At 39.2% G+C, this 25231-nt stretch overlaps 1 protein-coding gene across 2 annotated transcripts in view; it reads left to right on the top strand.

Annotated features, from left to right (window-relative positions):
• Window positions 1–25231, top strand: part of MET (MET proto-oncogene, receptor tyrosine kinase) — a gene marked incomplete at both ends in the record, with an annotated part of 66176 nt that overhangs the window by 10296 nt on the left and 30649 nt on the right. For both annotated transcript variants that reach the window (XM_084205624.1, XM_084205623.1), the window contains 6 exons: window positions 2984–3175; window positions 14959–15093; window positions 16447–16620; window positions 21840–22000; window positions 23178–23280; window positions 23491–23627. In XM_084205624.1, the coding sequence (XP_084061750.1) occupies window positions 2984–3175; window positions 14959–15093; window positions 16447–16620; window positions 21840–22000; window positions 23178–23280; window positions 23491–23627 (902 nt within the window). The remainder of the gene's footprint in view (window positions 1–2983; window positions 3176–14958; window positions 15094–16446; window positions 16621–21839; window positions 22001–23177; window positions 23281–23490; window positions 23628–25231) is intronic.

Raw genomic sequence — 25231 nt, 5'->3', positions numbered from 1 at the left:
TAATTTTATGCTCACTGAATATGACATATAAACCATCAGTTAGCTGCAAAACAGTGACAGCACCTGATAGCTCGGCTCAGCAATGTCTAGAGACATTTTTGGCATTTTTGTCTTCTGTGGACCAAATCAAGGGTAAATTCCAGAACACCACAGCTTCCCGTATGAACAAATAAGATAACATTAATTATCTTCTAGCCTTCTGGACACAGCTGTAAGGCAGGGCTTGCTCACACCTCACTGCATTCCAGCAGCACACCTGTGCCAGCTTAACAGTAACAAAGCCCTCTCTGTGAATCACAGGCAGAATTGGCACCTCTTGTCCTACAAGAGAAGCAATAGAGCTGAACCCAGGCACTTACCCCTGCTCTAATCATCCATTTCAATAGTTGTGTGATTTCTCAGTGGAACTTGGCATGATATCCAGAGTGCATCATCTGACATCAGTTATTTTTCCACATTGACAGCCAAATGGATAGTTATGTGTATGGTGGGAGGGAGAGAGGGAGGGAGGGAGAGAGAACCAGACTTAAAAGTGTTAATTTAAAGCAGCATGTTTGACAAAGTTTTCCCTGTTATCAATCTTTCTTTAGTTTTCTAAGTAGCCTTTTAATCTCTGCATTTCTACTGAAAGATCAAAGCCTTCCTATGTCTTGAACAGTCAATCCTACATTATGGTTAATCCATGAAGTGCCAGGTTTTTTAAGAACCATATGTGTAACAATCTACAGGTTCTTCAGCAGCTAGACAAAATTATGGCATCTCTGAGGAAAGCTGAGCTGACTTTGTGGCTAGCTGACTTTGGAGAAGCTAAGAAAGGTGTCAGGGTAAGCAGGAAAGTCTAGCCACTTTTTCCAAAGAGCTTGAACAGGGTTCATGAGGCAGCATGTTAGGATGTCTGAATTGTGCTGAAATGACTATGTAGGAGGAAGTACTTTAAGCTTACAACAGAAACATCTCTCTCCAAAGTCTTTGCTTATGGAAAAAAGCAGTTGCAGGAAAGAGCAAAGATCCCATGTTGGGGGAGGGTAAAATCAGAAATCTGCCTTATTTCAAAAAGCATGAAAACTGTACATCTTTCTGCACTTGAACTATTCATACTCATCGTATGAGTAATCTGCACAGATGTTACACAACTACTTTTACACTGGGTAGGATATGAGTGCAACAGAGTACAGCTTCTCACTTGTTTGGTGGCCAAAACAAAGAAAAGCCAAACTTGCCCATTGATGATTTAACCCAGTCAAATACTGGATTAAAAAAAAAATAAAGTGTGTTCAGTGTTCCTAGTTCAAAGTATTAGTTCAGTTCCTGCTGAAGAAAATAGACTGTATATTAACAGGTAATAAGAAAACTAATACAATAAAACCTTTAGTATGTGTATAACCAAACTGTTAAGTCACTGCTGTACCCCATCTAATTTAGAAGGCTTTTTTCTGTACCATTAACACACTGCACAGAGATTTCAATTGCTCATTTGGTCTGATGTAGGCTTCCACCTAAATGCTACAGTAAATTGACAGGGCATCTTCAGAAAAGCTGGCACCATTGCTGACTGCAACTCCTGGGGACTGCAGAAAACCTCACTGCCAGTGCTGCTGCTGGGCTCAGCTCAGAAGCATCACAATTCAACAGCAAAGGGCTGAGCTACTAGGTTGGACATTTTCTTGATAGTATGTTCCATGCCTTGGGTTTCAGTCTGGAATTCACCAGAATTAGGCCAACAAGAAATTCTTCATTCATTGCTTTCTTGTTCATACTTTGAGGAAAGACATCTGAATCTAGAAAAGAAGATGATAAAATTTTACTCCTACATGCTCTGTAAGGGTGTGATGCAGATCTATTTGACTTAGTAAGACTCCCGACTGTCTTGAAAAGGTTTCATTCAAGCTTCTTTAAAGATTTTTTAAAACATGCTTTGTGACAAAAAACAAATCAATAAAAAAAAGGAGAAATTAGGCTCATTCTTGATTTTAACAGAGGGAACCTCTGTAAGATCCTTTATTATCTTCTTAAATGTTTATTCATAAAGTATGCCACAGTGGGAACATGCTACATTACTTCCAAATTTAAACTGGTTAAAGATAATTTAAGGGATTCCTGGTTATTATATTTACACAATGTCCCCAAAACAGATGATGTAATATCAATAATAATGAAATTATTGTTGATAAGCTAATATAATTGAAATCTTTTAGTAATAGATTACTATTGAATTGTTAGGAGGTTATATTCTTCTTCAGAGATAATGTAAAGTGTTTTGTTCAAGACTTTTTTCAATGAAAATTAAAAACATGCAATATCTATTCCCAAAATGAAAGAGAAAATGCAGCTATTATTTTAGTACACTCAAGACATCTAGAGATCAGATAAAATAGTGCATGAGCCACAGATGATCTGTACAATAATGTGAGTAATTATCAAAATCTGTCTTCCCCTCAGTTTGATCAGAAACCTATTTTTCCTAACTTATCTCCCCTTTCTTTCTCTCGCTTCTTCTCCACTTTAGTGTCTTATCTCTGAAAAAGGTGGTGAAAATAGAGGGAGAATATTGGAAATTGTTATTTTAATGTAAAAAATCACATTGTTGTTAGAGAATCTTTTTTTAGGAAACTGTATTAAGAAGTAGGTGTGTCACTGGGCAGGCTTTGCAGTACAAGAATTCTCAGACTTCTGGAGAAGCAGCATTAAGGAAGTCACTATGAGAAAGGATACCCTGATATATGTGCTTATACGTATCATCTCGTTAAATTAAGACCCTATGTCTTATTCCTGCAGACATGATTTTAAAAGTGAATAGAAACATTCCCATAACATTAAGAAGTTTTTGCCCTCCTCATGGAACATCATAACTGATGAAGCAATTAAGTTTGAAACATCTTAAAATACTTTTGGTCAAATGCATTTGTGCTAAATTACTTCATTCTGACAAAGATCTATTGCTACTTGTAAAGACAGTACTCATCTGTACTTCATTTTCAAACAGGCTTTTTCAAGGAATGCTTCATACTGCAGAGCACAAGATGATGAATACCGCTTAGAAGTTACCACTCCTCTGCAGAGGGTTGACTTGTTCATGGGCCAGTTCAACAGTGTCCTGTTGACTTCAATATCTGTCTTCACCAAAGGGAACCTTACCATTGCTAACCTGGGAACTTCAGAGGGCCGCTTCATGCAGGTAAAAATTGCCATATTATCACAGTAACTTCTCAATAAAAACCATACTAGCGTTTAGCAGGACAGTGAAAAGGGGGGAGAATTATCACCCCAGTTTAAAAGGGCACTAGAAAATTGAAATTACCAAATAAAATACAGCTTCTGGAATATAAAGTGTCCAATTGAGCATTCAGTATTTTAGGTGTTTACCTGGAGTGTGTGGTTTGAGGAGCAAATTCTACCATGAGCTGCAGCTGTCTAGTTCACAGAACAATTTTGGTCCATACAAACAAGAGTTCTTTCAAAGACTAAACTGAAAGCAGTATCTTGGATAAACATCAAATATGCCTCAACCCCAGCTGGGGCACAAAGGTCTAAAACAGTTACTGATTATTCAAACAGCTTCAAAAATACACTTTGTATACATCTACACTCTAGAGGATCAGATTAAATCTATTCAATGTAAAATGCCAAGACAGTTTATAATGTAGAAGCAGGAGCCTCAGCATTAGTTGTTTCTATATACTGGTCCACTCCTCTGGCACCAAATTCCTTGCTAGTGTACCCATAGCCTATGACTCACGGCTGTAGAATTGAGATTAGCTGCTTCTCCACCTACTTTCAAGTTTCTCTGAATGTGTATTTAGATTTTCAGGCTCTTGTTCACTCCTATCTCACTCTGTTCTTTTGGATTGCAGTTCTTCCTGTCCTAAAACAAGTTTATTTTTCATAAAAAAGTGATAAATCACCCTCCTGAGTAGTCTCCCTCCACTAAGTACATAACTAATCTAGACAGGTAGATTATACTACCTGACTTCTTTGTAGGTGACTAATTAAATAAATATAATGCGTACAAGCAGCGGTCTTTTAAAATCTTGGCAGTAAAAATCAAACGCCAGAAGACAAAGACAAAATACTTTGAGTTCACCCAACTTATTTCAAGCACTATCATCCTGTAGTAACTTCCTTGGAGAGCTTGGCTTCTCCAGGGGCCAGAGTCCAGCCTGGATGTGCATCTCAGCCTGGATCCTTCTTGCACCCGAGGACCTGTGTTATTTCAATTTGCCAGTGCTATTTGTCTTCTAAAAATCTTCCTGAAGTGTTGACAGCCTTCTGGCCTTCTTGTTCTGTAGGCTGTAGAGTCATCAAAGTTAATGAGGAGACCATCAGTTGCTGTGCCATTCTAGTTTTCCCATTTTCCATAAGCTTCCATTAGAAAATAGTTGGACACATGTAGCCTTTAATGGAACTAAACCTTTCCTTTCTTCTCTCCCTTCCCCTCCTTTTCTTGCCACATGCAGTGCACAGGGCTATATATTGTTCTCAGTATATGCACCCTGTCTGGATAAAGGGAATCCTCTACCTCCAGTCTTCTGCTCAGACTGGACCCAGAACCAGCTGCATAATGCAAATTCTGTAATGCTTCTACAGGCAAAGAGTTCAAAGGGATTTGCCACAAAGAACAGATGAAAAAGCAGAGAAAATCATGTTTCTCTTTTCCTCCCCCCCAAAAATTAACAAAACTTTCAATGACAACCCTGCCAGTTTTACCTTAACTTCCCATTATGACCTTGGTAAATTTAAGCTGCAGTTTGTCTTCTGTGCAGGAGAGGCAAATGCTAGGAGCTGCACACTGAGCATGGGCCCAAAACTGCACTCTGTTCTTGGAAGCAGATAGTGATTCATGCAGCAAAATGAGCAATTTGTTTAACCTTTCTGAAGTAATTTCCTTATCTACAAAATACAATTAATAACAACTACTCTCTTACTCCCAGCATTACTTCTGGGCTGTCACAAAGCTTTTAGGAAGGTTTGGTAGAAAGCACAAGGGAGCATTATTTTTATTTATAATGTTCTTTAAATTATTCATTCAAATCCTGCAGCACACACTTCATTCAGATGTTTGCCCAACTCAAGGAACAATTAAATATTTCCAGAATACATTTCCCATTCCAGGTTCAGTTACAGATCAAAAGAAAAGGCTATTGTGTAAACTGCACATGGCCATTAGCAGAAATATTCTCATCATTGAATCAGACTGGCTTCAGCTACAGGGGGAAGTCAGCATTGGGTTCATATTGTACTAAACAGGAGCTCTTTCCTTGAGGGTTGGGTGCAGCTAGCAGGAGAATAAGCATACTGACTACCTTTAATGATACTACCTCCAAATAAAAGGTTGGTATTTGTTTTGTCTTTAAATGATTTGGAAGGGATACCAGATCTGCAGGATACAGAAGACACAGATTCTTGCAGATTTTAATGTTCTCTTTCTTCATTTTTTCTCTAATAGTGATCTAGGAGAGCTTTGAAACATGTTCATTAGGAAATGCCCAACTAAAGCAGATTTGTAGTGTTTCTATGGAAATATAGCTATTAACAGCAATGAGATTAAGATCATTAAAAATTAAGCTATTATATGACCATTACTGAAGTAAAATGGGTAAAAAAAATCAGGATAATCTAACAATGGCTTAATTCATCAAAAGGATATCCCCAAAGACTTCCACACATTTTTAGCAAAGAAGTGTAATGTTCTTTTTTGTTTCATTCACAAATCTGTTGGAACATATCGCAAAAAATCCTCAGCTCTTCACTTCTTTTGCACAGTCATTTGCACTGATATTTTTAGGTCTTTGTACAAGCAAATATTGAATTTTTCTGTGCAATCTCCTTGTAACTTGTAGCTATTCAAGGTTGACTTCAGACACAGGCATGCTTTCAGAGAAAATTAGTTATAAAATTCTACCTATCAGGGAACCTGTTTTAAAACTGGTTGTACCGTGTTAGTTTTTTGAGAACATATTATCATGCCAACTATTTAAAAGCAAAAGAAAAAAATATTCATGTATAGCTTTCTATATTTAGAAAATCAGCTTAGCCCTTCAAGTGCACCCAGTTCATCTTCTATCTTCTTTGAAATACCAAACCTTACTATATTTAGACAATTTGGTTTCTGACATAAATTTCAGTACTAGCAGCCATCCATGAGATTAAAAGCAGTAGTAATACTGTATCTCTGTCTTTGACAACAGCACCCTGAAGTGTCCAGATATGCATCAGTTTGGTGAAAGTAATGAACATTTGAATCACATTTTTGCTGTAATAATTTAGGGTTTCTTTCAGTTGTTGCGAAACACTGGGGGGTGGGCAGGGGGGGACCTCTTGAAAGCTTAGTGATCTTGTCATCTAAATTGAGCTGAAGCTCCAAGCCTGCACTGTGGAAGCCAGTAGGTGTAGCAGCAAGCTATTGAACCTGAGAGAGAGAAACTTATTTGAAAATGTTTCTCATATACCCCCATTATACTTGTTTATACTTGATCAGCAGCCAACCACTTGAGTCTTTTTTTTTCCTTCCTCTTTTCTGTCATCTTTCCATCTCCTTTTGCTTTTCTTCTTCTACTCGTCACTTTCTACCTTCCTGCATTCCTCTTGTCTCCAATTCTGTCTCCATCTATTTTTATCTCTTTACCTCATGGCTGTACACAGCATTACTGCAAAATTCAACAGATTTAACATGTTCATTTTTCCTTTTGTAAGTGATGGCTACCAGATTCTGGGGTATTGATGTATTTAGGGTTTTATCACAATGAATAGTTCCTAACTTTACAAGTGATTCCCCCAAAGCTTATAGCATTACCAATAAGCCAACTCAGAACATAGCCCACATTTTACTTATTTTTAAAAAGCTTTCTAAAGAACCAGTAATAATCAGAATGCAAAGGCAGGTATGTTTTATCCAACCAAGGAATACTCACCTGTTGTTTTTTGCTTTTAGTTTGATAAAATAGAATTATTCACTCGGACAGCTTTGGAAAGCACTAACACTGGAAAGTAAATATAGCTTCCTTCACTAAATGTTTCCTTTTTTTTAGCTAAAATCTGGAACTAAAATAAAATCAATCTGGATGGTCCAAATACAGAAGATGCATGTGTTCTTCTAAGGAGGATAATTAGGGCCATGAGGTGAATTCCAGATTTCTCCTGAAAAGTACTGCAGCCCATTCACATACTGAGCATGTTTTGGCTGCCTCAGAAATGTCAAATCTGTATTTGGCCATGAATAGATTGGAGTTTGTAGTTTACTAAATATTGTGGAGTTTCTGTTACAAAACAGACCAGTAATAATTTTTCTAAGACAGCTGACATGCATGAGACAGAGAAGAAAAATGGTTTTACTTCCTTCCTAAGCTGGAGCCTGACAACAAACTTTTTCTTTCCCCTTCTCTTTTTTTTTTTTCCTGCTGAGAAGTTGCAGCTGTTTCAGCCTTTCTTATTGTGCTTGTTTTCAGACTGTGACTGGGAACACAGACTGTAACTACAGCTGTTGGGTGCAAAGTGAATCAGGTATTTCACAGTGGTTATTTGATTAGAAAACAGCACCCAGTCACACTGCTATAGCTCAGGGAACCAGATTTTCAGCTGGTGTAAAACAGCCTTATTCTACTCAAACCAAGCTACTCTGAGAATACAACTCACAGCTAGAAAAGACACTTATAATACCAGCCAGTATTCTGGGAATTTATAGTTTGTGGAAAAAAACCCCACCCCATGATATATTGAGATAAAATATCTTTTCTTTTTCTGCTTGATTTCAAGGCATTTTGGGTTTTTTCTACCTAAACTTGGCATTATTTCAGAGAGTGTTTTTAGAGTGATGATGAAATGAGTTCTTCAGGAAGGGGAAATCTTTGTGGTAGCTCTGGGAAGTGTGGGATATGGGAACGTCTACCAAGATTTATTCTTGGAAGCTCACATTTGGTCTGGCCGTAACAATGAGCAAGAGATCAATGCCCTTAACGTAGCAGAGGCTGGATTTCAGCCTGAGAGTATGTTTGGGAGCAGAATAGTGCATGTGCCCCACACTTGGAGCTGGCCTCAGCCATGTAACACCCCAGCAAAAGCACCACAACTGCTTGTTGGTGACCTTCTTGAGGAAGAGGGGACTAGAGAAGTTTTCACTGTATGTTTTGCAGCTAAAACAGGCAACCACTCTCTACAGATGCAATTTTGGCAGCAGGGCCACCTCATCCTTCTGGCTATGCCAGTGAAACTCAGTGCACAGCGGGGCAGCAGTAGTGCGGAATGGGGGACCCCCCACGGGCCCTCTCATCTTCATGGTTCAGTGGGACATCCATCCATCCATCCTGTTGCTTCTGGGGGTGAGGAAAGGGTCTTCCCATGGGCATTCAGAGACTCTGAGGTGCCATCAGCCACATGCTGGCTGCAGTCCTGTCCCATCTGGCTGAACATGAGCCAGCTCTAGCTGAAAAGCCAGGCACAAGCAAAACATGGTAATGCACTGTCATGTCTGAACAGATTCAGGACAGAAAATGGCTTTGGGCACAAAAACCAAAGTGTGATGGTACAGATAGGCCGTGCTGGAGTACTGCACACTGGGCAACAGGCCACTCATCCTCCCAGGGGGCTCTCTGCACTTCTTAGATGGGCAACAGTACAGATTAATGTAAGCCTTATTCTAGAGAACCGTTATATCCCAGTATTTTTAACCAGACTTTTTGCTGAGAAAGGTTTTATGGGGTTATAGTAAAGGCTCAAGGAGCAGAGTTCTGGCAGGGGCTAAGAGGGATAAGGGAAAGGTATGAGGCAAGTAAAAGCACACAGTCATACCTTTCTCAGTACCCTCCAGCTTCTGGCACTTAGTGACCCAGAGATACTCTGAGCTGGAAATTGCACCCATATTTGGCACTTAGTAGTCATTTATGGACTCCTTTCTCCAAAGTTTTGCTTACTGATTTTTAAATTTATTTTTGTTTTCTCCTCTGTGGTATGCTCTGACAATGGCCTTCGTAATTTCATTCTGCTTTGAATGATAAAGAGCTTCTTGGTGTTTCTTTAACCTGCTGCCCTATCATTTCTTGCCTTTGATTCTGTCTGATGAGGAATAGGAATGGGGCAGTCAAAAATCAATGGTTTGGGAAATTCTCACACACTGAGCACAAATCTGTTGTCTTTCACATCCAAGTAGACAGAACACTTGATAATCACACTCATTTCCCAGGAATACTTATGATTAAAAACAAACACCACAACCAAACTTTAACACACATCTCATTTCCCCAAAAAGAGAGAACTTAGCATGTGTTGTAGCTGCTTTCATAGACTACATGCCAGGGGAACATAATGCGTGCTACAGAAATCAGTGAAAAAAACCCCTCACATCTGCTTTTTATTTGTAACTGCATTCAAGGATTGGGAAAATTTTTCCCAGAATTCAGCAAGAGAGCCAAGTCTTCAACATTGCTCTCCTCTTGCAAACAGCAGAGCAGCAAGACCTCACCACTCCAGGAATCAAGACTCAGAGCCATGGTGCCTGTCAGCAAAATGAGTTGACACAGAGCAAAGAAATTCAGAGCTTTGCATCTTTCACTGTGCTCAGTCAAATCCAGTTTATACCGTGGTGTACTAGAAGCCATATGCGCCTTTGAATTTATCAAACTCCTCTTGATCCAGTTCCTGTCCCTCTAGACAAATGTTGTTGTGATAAAACCCACCCTTGCAAATGGCAAGCCATATTGCACTTGAACCAAGTGCAAGAAGGTCAAGAAATATATGAGCATGGACTTTAAACCCTCCAGAGCCTGGAGGAGGAAAGAGTAATGGGATGCCCATGGAGTCATTGCAAAGGCTGTCCTCAGTGCCCACTGTTGTCCTGTCTCAGGGGCCCAGCAATTCATCTGGCTTTTCAACACTGGCAGTCTGATCTATTTAAGGCTAAATGCAAACTGTGCACACAAGCATTTGTAGGAATGTGAGTAGCTGCAATCCTGCAATCCTTCCATCTTTCATTTTTAAGCCAACAGAAAACTGTGTCAAACTCTTGATAAGCAGCATTTTCATATCGGTAGCTCAACTTTTGGCATTTATGATAGCAGTTCTTTCTGCGGTAAAGAATGTATCCTGATTCTCCCAGGGAAAAAAGGTATCAAACACTGCATAATGCAAAATCCGTGTAACCAAATTAAAATTAACACCTGGTGCTGAATAACTGGTTTGAGAGCACATATGTTTTAATATTCAGTTTGAGTAGAAAAGCTTACACTCTTCAGAAGAGATCCATTATATTCTTCATGGATTAGAATGATATACAGCATTTAGAGAGCTACATATGTGCCCTTTGCAAGGCTAGGCTGCATATCCCAGGGCATTTGAGGCATTGCACAATATAGTTAACCCTGAGCCTGTCTCTGCTGGATAATGGCATACACCTGCCAGACATCTAGGGAAAAAAATAACAATATGATACTTAGATTGGATTCCTTTTAGAAGGCCTCTCATTTTTGCAGCAGATATTTCAACATGTAGACAGTAACATTTGTAATTCAATCCTGCTGACTAGCAGAACTGAGCATCGGAATGATTTTTAAAATAAGCTGTTGCATGCTGGTTTTCAAATTGAGTTATTAGAGTCTTAATTTGCCATATTACACACAGACAAACCTAGACTCAAGTCTTTATATGAAACATTAATACTAGCTGATATTTAAATTAATAACTTTAGTGTTCATGGACCTAAGTGATCATTGACTTCCAGTATAAAAGAATACATTAATATATTCATTAATTAATTAACTGTTGGCTGTTATCTTCATGGAAGCATTTCCTGGAAGTAGTCTGAGCTATGGAAGAAAATTGTTTGTTTTTCTCTAAATAGAGGGACATAAATATTGTGTTTGTCGTAGTTACTGATATTGAACATGATTCTCAAAAGATATCAGAAGAGCCACATGGATTTAAATGAAGGGTCCATATGGTTCAGTGCTCTGTCTCCAGTGGTATTGACAAGTGGATGCCTAGTGACCCAGACACACAGAGATACCTTCTGCTTCAAGTTTCCAACCATTTTCTTTTCTGGGAATTTTCTGAGCCATTGATTGTTGGCTTTTTAGCTCTTTCCATGTACCTGTGGAGTTTCTCTTTGAATATGCATTTCTCTTGCATTCTTATCCTTTGACAGGGAGTACCATAGGTCATCAGATATTGCTAGGATGTCATATTCTTTTGTTTGCTTTGAACCTGTCTTTTTTTTTTTTTTTTTGTCTTTTGGTGGTGTTTATAATTTTTATTATAATTAAATCATGGAATAATAGAATGATTTAGGACTGAAAACATCTCTAGTATCGAGTCCAGTTATTAACCTAACACTGTCAAGTCCACAACTAAACATTGCCCTTAAGTCACTTCTACATGTGAGTCACCAGAGACTCAGCCACTTCTCTGGGCAGCCTCTTCCCCTGCTTGACAGCCCTTTTAGTGAAGAAATTTTCCCTAAAATATATTCTAAACCTCCACTGGTGCAACTTCAGGCCATTTCTTCTTTTCCTATCACTTTTTACTTGGGAGAAGAGACCAACCCCGAGCTGGCTACAGCCCCCTTTTGGGTAGTTGTGGGACAGAGTATATGGTTGGTCTCTACCAACTCATGATTCTCTATTCCTTCATCATAGAGATTCCACACGTACCATACTCAGTCATTGTTCATTACAGCCTTTTGATCATCTCTGTTACCCTTCTCTGAGCTTTTCCCCTTTTCAACACACTCTTTTTTGCCAGGAGGAAAGTGGAACTGCACAGAGATTTTAAGTTTCAGGCAAGCCATGAATTTATATGATATCATTATCATTACCTTGATATCATTATCAGGGTGTTTTCTGGTTTGTTCTCTAGTCCTTTTCTAATAATTTCTAAGTTTTTATTAGGTTGGTTTAAACTGCTGCTAAGCAGTTAGGTAACTATCTAACATATACTGCTTAAAATTGACTTTCTTTGTTGTAGTTCATCTGCCTTTTATTGCCTTGACATGCTGTCTTGTCAAGTCCTTCTGCCATCCTTCATAGTCTGTCCTCATCCTAACCACCTTGAATATCTTCAGATAATCACAAAACTTTATCACTGGACTGCTCAACCACTTTTCTAACTCATTTATGGGTGTATTGAACAGTTTGGACCCCAGCACAGATAGCTTGTAGAACACCTCTGGTGACTTCTTACTATTACAGTCAGTGACCATTTACTACAAATGTCTGTTTGCTCTCCTTTGGTTAATTATCTGTGCTAGACCTTCCCTCACTCCTAATTGCTTGAGTGGAGGCATGGAAATGGCTTTCATTTCTCTTATGCTCTGGAGAAATGCATCGTTAATAAATTAATTACTAAAATGAAAATAAAACAAAAAAATCCAAAACCCACTCTCCCCCACCCCCCCAAAAAAAGACATCCCCAAAACCCCCAGGATTTTATAGTCTTTGCAGAGGGAAAATTTCCTGTAGTACTGAACCATTTTCATGGTAGTGATCCCTGTATGTTGGTGTGTCCATGACAGATGAAATTTATGCTGCACACATACCAGCTCAGTTCCAAGCTATAAAAATCAGAGGTTTATGAGAACGACACTGGAGTCCTAAGTAGCCTCTTCCTCCTGCTGTAGAAGCTGTCTTCAAATTGCTTTTTTTTTTCAGGATTATGTCGGATAAGGGTAAGATAGAATTTCAAGGACTGGGCTGATGTGTGCAAAAATCACACAGTTGTGTGGACCAAAAAGAACATTTTTGCATCTTATATCTATTATAGCAGCTCTGTAGGTTGGTATATTAGTTCTAAGCAAAATCCAAACTTTCATTCTGTGAGCTAGGAAGTGTAATCCGAGCTCCCTGTATGTCATGAGGTCAAAGTCTAGTCACTTGGGCTTTGAGCAGGTGATTTGACTATCAACCTCGGAAAAATAAAGGTCAGTCAGTGTTTAAAGTGCCGAGTAATTTTTCCAAGATCGTAGAGATGGAATCCAAATTTTCATGTATTGCTCTGAGGTTGGAATTCAGATGTGTTTAAAGAGTTAACACTGTGGCTCAATCAGAAAGAATGCTTGGCAATAAGAGGAAGCCTGGATTAATGATGGAAAAGAATTCTTAGCATTTTATAGCAGTGGGTATTCGAGATGAGACACGGCTAATGATCAACTAAAAAGGTATTTGCAGCTGTGGTGCTACCTCTCCCCATAATGCCAACATTAATCAAGGTTTTTCATGCAGCTTTCCAGTCCATTCTATTTTTCATTGTCCTGAATAGAAAAACAGAGCTTGTGCCCTGTTGCACTGAGTCAGAGACCATACTTCTGTGTCACCAAAAATGATCATACTTTATTGATTTCTACAATCTTTACTTTCTGTGCTGTGAAATAAATCCATAGCAAAGGCCAGAGCAAAGCCAGTTTCATTTTTAAAGAAAAAAAAGCCTGTTGCAATCCCAAACTATAAATACCTCTGGGATGTGAAGCAGTTATCAGCATGAATTAACTGCTCATATATTTTATTTAAGTCTTGAATTACATCAAAACAGCAGCTATAATTACAGCATCTCTAAGTCTAGTTTTGGAGTCAGCCATCTTGTTGAAAGCCCTTGGCAGTGTGAAAAGCCAGTGAAATTGTGTAAGTCAATGTCCTGGCTGTTCTGATTCTGCCTTCGGAGTCAGAAGAAAAGCTTCATTATAGTAAAAAATGAAACGTTTGACATACAAGTTATTTCCAGAATGGCTTCAATCTTTTTAAATAATGAACCCCATTGAATCCTAACTTCTCTGCAAATGTTGATTATCTAAATTCCTTAAGTAAACTACACGTGATACAGCTTTTGAAACACGAACATGATCTTCCTTCATGTAAACAATCCTCTGCCTTTGTTGCCTGATGCTATCACATTTGGGCGCACATCCTTCTGCATTGCAGGCCCAAGCCTATAAAATGTTGCTATCAAATATCCACCTCGATCTGCAGATGCTTTATGCCTCTGCTTAACAGCCGTGACTCATCCCGTTAAAGTCAACAAAGTTACAGTAGTAAAGTTAGGCGTGTGTTTGCAGGAATGGGCCCAGATTCTCAGAAGAATTTAGGTAACTCAAGATGCAGAGAGATGAGCAGTGAGGGAATTTCATACTGGTGTGACTAATCTCCCTAAGATCTCCTGAAATCGAGAGAGACAGACAGAGAGAGAGAGAGAGAGGGAAGGTTTTTGCAAAGGGGCTTCAGGATGACTAAATTAGGCTCCTGTTTTGGAGCATCTCCTAAGGGACCCTCCACCGTTCCCTGTCATTTAAGCAGTGCTTTGAATGCTCAGTCCTGGACACCCGGCTCACACAGAGACCAACAGGAGCCAGAGCTCAGGGTGCCCAGCCAAACCTTGCCAGGAGCCTGTCAGGGCAGCAGCCATCCGGGCAGCTCTGGCTGTGGAGCTCGGGGCACTCGTGGCGCTGAGCAGTGCCCGCAGCCTGACCTGCAGTGCCTGACATAGCTTTGCAATCTCGTTGCCCCACGTGCAGCGAGACCAGAGGCAGTTGACACAGGGTAAAGTTTGCTTTTCAAACTCAAGGACCAAAGTGGAAATAGAAGGAAATGGTTTTGACTTCTGAAGACCTGGAGTTTTAAGATTCTTTTAAATAGACATTGTAGATAAAATTCTTCATTCTTAAATGTGTAGGACTGACTAAATAACCTGTCTTCATTTTCTATGGTGACGTATAAATACCTGAAATTGAAGGACTAGGAAGCATGCAGTGACTCCTGCATATTTTAATAAAGATGGTGTATTTTGAGGATCCTCCAACAGCCATGATTTTGCTGTATTAAATAAAGTAGATTTTATAGCACTTTAATCAGATTATGATGGAACATTATGCAAAATATTATGCAATGTAATGCAAAGTAATTAATGCAAGCAGAGAACATGAGACAGCTGAGCAGCATGCATTTGGGTTACATTCTGCCTGCTGATTTTCAAAATTTCTTTCTTTCTTAGATAGTGGTTTCCCGTTCAGAATCCACAACTCCGCATGTCAGCTTTCAGCTAGACTCCCACCCCATCTCTCCCCAGGTTGTTGTCAAGAATTCATTAGCAGATGATGGCTATACCCTGGTAGTGACTGGGAAAAAGGTGAGTGGTTCATAATCTAATCCTCCTGTGCACTGTGTAAACCTCTGTTCACACTGCTGCTTTCTTCAGGGCATCCTCATGGCCTTGCCATTCCCTCAGAATATGGGGGGTGTAAGTTTCCTCCAAGATATATTTATTCCCCTGCTAAACAAACTGGCAGCCTAATATTGAGAAATGCTTAAATAATGTAAGAGCTGGTGATATAAACCAACAAAAGCCAGGAAATGCAAATTTTAAGGCTGAAAAGCTGTCCCTAATTCAAGTGCTTGCAAAGACAAAATACACAATGGCTTAAGAAAAGAATGGTGCTCAGTTTCCCAGCATTTCTTGGTTTGTGTCATAGCATTCTATGTTTTAAGGACAGTTGTGTGTGCTAGAGTTACCTGTATGTCTTTAAAACTGTAAGTCAGTAAGGCTTGAAAATTACTTTAGCATGTAGTCTACAAAGAGTTAATAAAGGATGAAGAGCTATCATAAATATGCTATTGTCATAAGTAGATATGCATTGAAGAACAGGTTTAAAACATCAGCAGATAATATTACGGATAATCCTAAACCATAATCGTAAGCAATAATTTGACCCCTTGAGTTCTATAAGGACTTACAGAAATACATCAGCCATAAAGATTGCTATTAATCATTTACTAGAAATGTATGAGTTATTTATAAGAGTGGTCTTCAGAAAATGTACAAAATAAATTTAAGGAAGGTCCTGAAGCATAAAGAAATCTGAGGGACTTATATAGTAATGTAATTGTATATTGATTTTAATATTTTGATCAAAAATAATTCTTACATGTTTAGAGTGGCTATTCCATAACTATCCTGATATTTTAAATAATATAAATTTTAAGCTGTATTTTGGGTAAAGTATGGGTTTTTTGATGATAGGTGTTAAAAAACAAGTACACATGCTGTAAGAGTGCCACAGATATTAATACAGCCTCACCAAAGCTGAAATAGCCACCATTCCTATTTTTACAAATGTATAAAGTAAGGCACACTGAGATACACTGCATAAACTAAGGCACACTGAGATACAGAACTGGGAGGAGCACGCTGCTGTTTTCTTTCTCCATCAGCAAAAAATGCTATCTTGCTGTAAACACCAGATGCTGGTAGTAACTGTATATAACATTAAGATGCCTTTAGGGTTTCTCCCAAGCGAATTTAAAATCATGTCAGTTAAATTACTTATAAGATCCTATAATTACTGAGCTAAAGAGAAGTCGAACTGTGGCTTGCACATCTGAAATCTGAGTAGCACCAGCATGCTATGCATAAATAGAGATTCTCCTTGCCACTTAGCGCACGTATTAAAAGGATGTATGCATCATGTCTCTCCATCGACAGATAACAAAGATCCCTCTGAAGGGGCCAGGCTGCCATCACTTCAGGTCCTGCAGCCAGTGCCTGCTGGCACCAGCCTTCATGGAGTGTGGCTGGTGCAGCCAGCAGTGCCTCAGGTCTTCTGAGTGCCCCAGCAACACCTGGACCCAGGACACCTGCTTGCCTAGGGTTTATGAGGTAAAGTGGTGGATTTCTCACATTTATCTCTTGAGGAGAGACAGTCTGCACTCTGTAGACATTTTCTGTTCATGTGATCATGATAAATCATCAGCTTTCCTCAACTTCCCCTCAGCCCTGATGTCCATGAGTCCTCTGACTGGATGCACACGGTCTCCCTTAGTACTGTGGGCTGAGATGCTCATGGGTGGACAGGTTTGTCTGATCATCCTTACCAGCCTACAAAGCACTTCTAATGGGGAAACCAGACGGGTCTGAGCCAGCCTGGCGGGGGTCTGGCAGGAAAGCCAATCACAGAAAGGAGCATCCCTCCTCGTAGGCTTCTCTCAGTGACAAAAGCGGAGGAAAGCACTCCCTGCCCAGAGCCACCACAGCCTGACCCAGCACAGGAGGTCTCTGGCTCCCACTCTTCATCCATCCCCGTGCTGGTTCCAATGTTGGAGGAAAGCCTGGTGTTTCTTTATGAGAAAAATCCCTTCTTTCCACTACCCAAGCTCCTGGGGAACTTGTTTTTCCATAACATCCCTTCGTGGCTCCTTCTTCCTGTGGGTCCACTTGGCACCAACAAGGAACAAGCCTGTAGCTGCACCCCTGGGACAGGGGCAGCCAGAGGCTGCTGCCAGAGCTCATCAAGGGGGTGTGAGAACAAGAAGGAACAGATGAGCAGGGAGCTGCACTGGCTCAGTCCAGCTTTAATTCAGCTATGGTTAATGCAGGATTTGTACTGTATGTAGGACCAAATCTTCCCATGTGAAGTGTGACATGACTGTGAAGGCAGAGGTTTGTAGGGCAGTTGATGGACTAGAAATCTAAGGGAAGGACAAGCATAAAACGTTCTGGTAGCATTTACTGCCACATTCACTTATGTTAGTGCATTTAAACTACATCATGTAGTTAAAAATACATTTTCCGTTATTAGAATACAACTTATAAACAGACATGAAAGTTTGATATGCCAAACTCTTAGAAAGGGAGAAAAAAGTGGGTTTTAAATAAATAATGTATTTCTTTCATCCAGGCATATGATTTCATGTACAACAGTATTTTTAAGTTTTAATGTTTTAGACAAAACTGCTATTAATCTAGAAAGAAGTATAGAAATGCATGTTTACAGGGTTGTTTTTTCCCATGTTCACTTTTCAGACACAAAATTTACAAATACAAGCAAAATTCAGTGAAAAAACAATGAAGAGTTATAGGAATCAAACCCAGAATGGATGGAAAATGGAAGGGGGAGGGGTGGTTTGCCTGCCTTCTATGGCCATTTACTTAGGGCAGAGGAGATGCACAAAACATGCTAATGCAGAATGTGAACAGTTTACTTTTCCTTTATACAAAACCACATTTTTTTCCAAATGGTTATATTAGATAGTGAAATAATCCTTTCCAGCCTTAGTCTGTATGGGACTATATCACCAATTCAAAGGTATGCAGTGAGAATTAGCTCTTATATATTTTTCTGTACCTCTGCAGGCCCAAGGTACTCATGTATCCTGCACAGTTTGTATCATCTGTTCTAGAGCTCAAGCACCCTTAATGTTTTTTAATTTGCAAACTTTCCAGGAGTGGCTATGTATTTCCAAAGCTCAAAAAATATTTCCCAAGCTCTGAGCTGCTTCGTTTCTGATTTTCAGAGAGGCTGAAATCATGTAGCTCTCCTTAATTTCAATTTTGAATCTGTTCACTCAGCAGTTTTAAGAACCAAGAGACTCTGCAGTCCTTGTGAAGTGCTAGGAGGAGAGCACACCTTGGACGTGGGGCAGTGGGAAGAGTTGTGAGGCTGGGTAGGTGCTTCCCTTCCCCATGTGGCTCAGCCCAGCCTGCTCAGCACAAGCCCAGTCTAGCCCTGTAATGAATATGGATCTGTGACACTGATGGATCTTAAAGTGAATCTCGAATTACTGCATGCCAGTGTTGGTAGAAGTTGCTTCCAGAAGGCTTGTAAGGAAAAAAAATGCAGCTGGATACTTAAATCCATTGGATTGCTAGCTGTTTAGACAAATTTCATGCTCTACTGGACCATGACATTTAACATGATTACTGAAAAAAATATAAAACAGATTATTCATCATTTTCTGATCTGTCTTGAAACTCACATGCATAAAATGTAAGAAACAAGCTAGTTTTGTTCCTAACAAATGGAGGATGACCTGCTTTGCATAGTATCTGAAATTCAGTCCAAACCTCTCCCTAATATTTTGCAGCTTTCAGAGGGACAGATTGCTTGAGGTATGTCATATGATCACTTTAACCTGAGAGGAGCAGATGGCTCCCTGAGGGTCTGGTCCAGTGGATGTTAGCTAGCTAAGTCTTCAGTGACGTTTTCCCAGGTTGTTACACAGACTGGTGTACGATGGGAAAAAAATATTTTTCCTCTCAAGAGGAATGGCAGAGAAGCCCAGTATTTTCCCATGGAGTCCTGCAGATCCTTTTGCCTGCTTTAAGCACTTTGCCTTGGAGCTGTGGGTTGGAGAGGAGCAGTCAAGTCTGCCCAGACATAGACAGCATAGTAGGACAGACACTAGGACACATCCCCTCCAAAGCCCAGCTCCCAGTCTGCTCCCATCCACTGCCTCTGCCAACAATGAGGATTTTCATCAGCCTGGATGAGCAGTTCTAGAGGGAAGCCAGGAGGGAGTCTCCTCGGAGATCACTTGGTGCTGGAACAAATTGCAGGCATCTGCGCGTGGCGTTCAGGTCACGCTGAAAGGTGAAGGGTGTAAAAGAAGAAATAAATTGGTCTCCCTTCTGATTCTTTATTGTGGTTAAAAAATCTGACATGGTTTGTTGTTGTTTTTAAAGTGAGTAATTTTAGCTGGCTTTTTTATCAGATGTATCAAGAACATCAGGCCTTCTGCTGCCTGTTTAGGTTGGAGGCTTTGCTGGAATTTTCACATGTGGTTGTACGTGTTCTTGTCTTTGAATTAAAATGAATGTGCTAATGAAATTTTAGCAAATAGGTATTTTCTTCCAAAAATATATTAAGTGGTGATATTAGCTGTCAATATAAATAAAAGGAAAACACAAAGCTTTAAAGTTTTCCAAAAACAAAAATTAACTTTCTCCCTTAACCAAAAGTTCAGAGAGCAGCAGAATGACAGGATGTGCTACATGTTATCAGTGGAGATAACATAATATTTTTTGAATCCTGCATTTCATAGCATTTATACTGGTTTGATTGCTTTCTACTACTACCAGTGCAATGTAAGTACACAGAGGAGGTCTACATATACCTCAGTTCAAAAACCAGGAGGTTCACTGTCAATTCTTGTCAACACCCCCAAGAAAAAGTCTGGAAAACCACATTTGATTTTCAGAAATTTCATCATACAGAACAAATAGGACAAAAATAAAATTTAAATAAAACCAGGAGAGTTTGGCAGAACTTAAAAACAAAACTTTAAGATTTCATTTATTTATTTTTTGCTATCTACTTAGAGGTGTTGCCTCCTGAAATTGTTGACAAAATGTACTAAATACTTGCTACCTCTCAATTAAAGCACACAGTTGCTATCACAAGTCTCTTTTGACATGTAATATCACTAAAAACGTGTTCAGTCTCTTCAGTTTTTATTCTGTATGGCTTTGTGAAGCCCTTGTTTTGCTAACTTGTGGATTACATTTCAAACTCTTCAAATGCCACATGTCAATGTATTGTACAAAACATCGGGACATCCTGTACTCCCACAGAGCAATTTCATTTTCTGCTAGAGTTTTGTTATTTCAAAACTAGATAATGTGCTGAGATACTGAGCAGAGTAGAAAACTAGAATCTGAAGTCAAATCCAGATTTTGAAGAAGAAAACTCCAAAGAAACAAGGAAAAGTTAAACCTGGGAATAGCGCAGATTTCATGGGCTCAGAATGGCTCCAAGCTTGTAGCTGCAGTTGTGTGTCAGGGGGCTGTGTCAGTATCACTCCTTTTCTATGGATTTGTACAAAAGTTCTGTTCCTGCATAGGTTCCCTCTTTGCTCCTTGAGATTCAAAGCTCTTTAAAGCAGAAAAGGCTCCTCCTGTCTTCAGTGCATTTTAAGTCAGACTCTTTGTCTGGTTTCTAATGAGGGCAGTAAATTTCCCCATATATAGTATATGGTATAATTCTTTTGAAGTATTCTTCAGCTGCCTTTCTATCTACAATAGTTCATTTGTGAGAGTCTTGAAGTATAGCTACAAGAGCGTTGAAAAGAAATGTGCTGTCTTACTGGATTTCCAGATGAAATAATAGCCAAGTATCACTCAAACACTTTCCTTTCAGCTTGAAAATTAAGCCAGGTCCTTTGAAGGACACAGCTGTATTGCATTTTAGGGGCAAAATTATTATCACTAAAGCATTAAGATACTTAGGCACTATAATCACAAGTATAAATTCAGTCTCTCATTCCTTTCATTCTTTTTTGTTTGTCTAGTGGTACTGGCATGTTTGCAAAATTGTGCAGTACTGTTGAAAGTCCTCATAATTCCTGAACTAATGTCTTTTCTTTTTGGTTGGTTTTTTGGTGGGTTTTGGGTTTTTTTTACTGACAGTACTAACCGGTACTTTTACTGAGTTTTGTAAGACTTCTATAGTGTTCCTACGTTTTTCCCACCATTGTTATATTTTACAGGACAATTTACAATACACACACACACACACACAAAAAAAAAAATGTATTTCCTTTGTAGATTGTCTCTGTGTTTCTGAGGGGCAGTTTATTTTTAACTTGGAATTAGAGGTGACCAAATGTAAAATGTTTGAGGAAAGAATAGCAGAAGTCGTGTTAACTTTATCACAGTCAGCGCGATATTGGATTATGGTGTCTTTGAAGCTACTTCACTCTGAACCCAACTTTCATCAAGCTGGCAAAAAACGGTCATTTGGGGGCTCTTTTGTGTTCAGCTTCAGCTTCTAACAAAATAACTATATTGTATGTTTAACACACCAGAAATAAGATGTGAAAGACAAGAACTGCAGGATTTAAAAGACTATTACAATGCACAGCTTGTTCAGTGCCCCTAAACACCATCTTTCAAAGCCTTCTAGTATAGGTTTTGTTATTTATTGCTACTGTCATAGAAAGCTCATAATGTGACAAATGAAAGGTGAAGAACAATTAAGATGAATGCTAGGACATAGTCGACCAAAAGAAATGCCTTTCTAAAATTATTCCTTTGCCCATTCTTTAGCGCCAAGTGAAGTTCAAGAAAATCTGATTCAACTAACACAATATTTTTTTTAACAGATTCTTCCAAGCAGCGCTCCCATAGAAGGTGGGACAAAATTGACACTGTGTGGATGGGACTTTGGATTCAGCAAAAATAATAGATTTGAATTAAAAAATACACTAGTCCATATTGGAGGACAAATTTGTCCTCTGGAAGTGAAATATAGCAACAAAAATAGGTAAGAAACCTAAAATGTTAATTTCCATTTATACAATGTTCTTTATGTGGTATGGAATTTTTTGCAAATACAAATGTTCAGCCTATAAGTATCATCTCTGATTCGGAAATTTCAAATTTGAAGAAATGCCAAGGTTTAATAAACTCACCAAGAAAAACAATGCTCAAAACAGAGATGAAATCAATCTAGTTTATGCCAATAGCTTCTGCAGCAGTTTTTCTGATTTGTCTGTGAAATGCTATTCAACATCTGTGAAAGCTGGCAAGAATGAATCTATTCAAAGGTTTGAAAAGGGGGCAGTTCCTTTGGCCAGGATCCTGCTGGGCTAGGTTATGTCACCTCTGTCTTCCTGATCTGTAAAGCTGCTGGGGAGAAGTGTAAGAAGATGCAGGTATTTCGTCATCCAGAGGCTTATGACCCTCAACTGCCCCTCTCCTCCTCCTGCTCAGAAATAAGTATCTGAGGCACAGGGATAATGGGTGAAGTTAAAGACAGAGGTTACTGTGATTGTTATCTTGCAGAAATACACGTTCAGTGAATATCCTCTCTCTACCACCAAAGCAATGCACAAATTGTGGCACAGCTTTGCTGTTCACATACATAGCAGTGCAGATACTCCAGCAAGTGCTCCAGAAGTGTTGGGCACTCTCCTAACTGCTGTTCTGAACAGTCTCAATGGAAACAAGATGATTTAAGGAGACTAGATTATATATGAGACTACGTGAATGTAATATAATATATTGACACATGCTGGTGAAGAAATTCAAGTTTAATTTTTGGTGATATTTAATTTTTTTACAACTAACTTGTGTATATGATTCATTTTTTCTAATGCTATTGTCTGCCAAAATATGATATTAAAGGAAATTTTTTTAAAATCCATCAGCCATTGAATAGGAGTATTTGTTTCTTCTGTCATGCTTCTTTTTTCTGAAATTATATACTAAAATTCTTTTCTGTGGCCAAGTATTATAAAGTCACAGCATTTGTATTTATTATCAAGGAAGAGGGCTATGGTTCTTTGAGCTATTATTTCTGAAATGTCTGTGGTGCACATAGATTGATGATCTGTTTAGTATGGATTCCCCATTATTATGAATTTGAAGTGGTTCTATTTAATATGAAAAAATCAATCAGAAAAAAAAATGTAATCCCATTTTTTCCTTGTTTTCTAAAGGCTGGAATGCACAGTCCCTGCTGCAAAAAGTCCAGGTTTTAATATATCCAGTAGTGTTTCTGTTGGACATGGCAAAACACTATTCAATACATTTTCATACGTGGTAAGCACTAGATTAAACTTTTATAGTCAAAATTAGCTTCAATATTAACTGTCAGGGACTCCTCATGAGTCCAATCCAGCATGGTAAATTCTGTATTCATGTTGGCTTTATTGTTACTTCATGGAAATGTTAACAAATGTTTTAAGTCCTCCTCTTTACATTTTGAAAATAATTTTATAATCCCCCGGTTTTATTTTTACCTCACCTTAGAATCCTGTAATAACAAGTATATCTCCCACCTATGGCCCCAAATCTGGAGGAACATTGCTGACTATAGCTGGAAAATACCTAGACAGTGGGAAATCAATGAGGATTTTTGTTGGTGAGCAACCATGCACTTTGAAAAGGTAATGTACTAACTAAAACACAATGCCTTTAATGCTGAAATGTCTTGATTAAAATCCTTGGAGTTAAAAAACCAAACTCACACATTTGCTTTCCTCTTCTTGTGTCACTTCTTGGGGAATTTATAATAAGCAGTAAGTATCCTGAGTTTAGGATACTTGAAAGATTTCTAGAAGGGACCACAGTTCTCTGGAAGTCTTGCTTATTCTGTAATGTCTTCATTAACCTCATTAAAAGGTTGCTTAGAGAAGTGTCAAATCAGCTTCTAATGCACAAGAAACTGCTTATTTCCCATCATTTTGTCACTCTCATTCCCACACACTCAGCCCTTTCTCTTGTATTAGCAAGGGCTGCTGTTCATGCAGCAGCTGCCAGTCAGCAGACAGTGGGGCACAAGTTCCCATTTCCTACTGCCTGGCTGGGTGGAAACCTGACCAGGGGGACAATGTCTGTCCCATGCAGAGGAGGCAGCATCAGTTTGGCAGCATCATACTTTTCCTGGTATTTAGAAAGTTGATTTGGAGGTTTAAGCCAGAATTTCTTGTGGCTCTCTAGTGGATCCAGTTGGAGCTCAGTCACAAATCTTTGATATGTTCTGTGTGGAAATGCCTTCAACCACAGCTGTATATAAATGTTAAACACCAAACACAGATTCTCCACTATGGGCAGACAAATTCTGAATTTGGTAGCCATTCTACCATGGCACAAATCCTACTTGGCTCTGTGTTTAGGAACAGCAAGGTGATTCCAGAATTGTCACCTCTGTGGCCCACTGTGTTCCAGAAACAGGACATACAGCAATTCCTCTGAAATTTGAGCATCATCTGATGATTATGGAAAGTCATAGTGGTAAAACTTCACACTTGTGGAGACCACAGGGAAGGAGTAGCCTGTTAGTTAATGCAAGCAAGACTCTGAGTCAGGAGAGATGAAATTTATTCTTTACTGCTAAATGATTTATTGTATGCTCTTGATCAAATCAACCGAGTCTGACTAAATCAAGAAAAAGGATTCAGATATTCAAGTCTGATCACTAAAAAGACCTTCATCATTTCTGTTCCTTAATAGTTAAGGTTGCATTTCTTGGTGTCTTTTTCAACTAACAGAGAAATATATAAACCTTTTGGGAATGATTCATTTGAGACATCTACTATGGGAGTGGGACAGCAGCCAGCTCGGAGGCAGATGTTGGTCAGGTGGACCACTAGGTATTGAACAATAGCTGAGACTTTCCCAGTAAGCATCTCCAGGACCCCTCTTTCTCACTAGCCAAGTTGCCTGGAGACTTCTGTGTAAATCTTAACCAATTTCTCAAGGCAGGTGTTTCTCTAGCTAAACAGGCAGCTTTCCCCAGTTCTGAGGGCAGCTGGAGCAAGGTTAATTTTTTTTCCTTTAAGAGACTTTAAAAGCTTCCAGATACAGGTGAATGACTCACTGTCCCTTATGGTGAACCCCAACTTCCTGGGAAGCTTCAGAGGTTGTAGCAAATGTCCCTTTTGTCTAATTTGGAGACCATCTCTTACCTTCTATGAGAACAACCTCATTTGGGTGGCCCATGGATGTGCTTGGGGCCAAATCACTGGAACCAGCTGGTAGAGTTACCTTT

This window comes from Fringilla coelebs (assembly GCF_963513975.1).
Source record: "Fringilla coelebs genome assembly, chromosome: 5".
Classification (NCBI taxonomy): Eukaryota; Metazoa; Chordata; class Aves; order Passeriformes; family Fringillidae; genus Fringilla; species Fringilla coelebs.
Note: the sequence above shows the minus strand (reverse complement) of the source record. Positions and strands in the feature narration are given on the sequence as shown.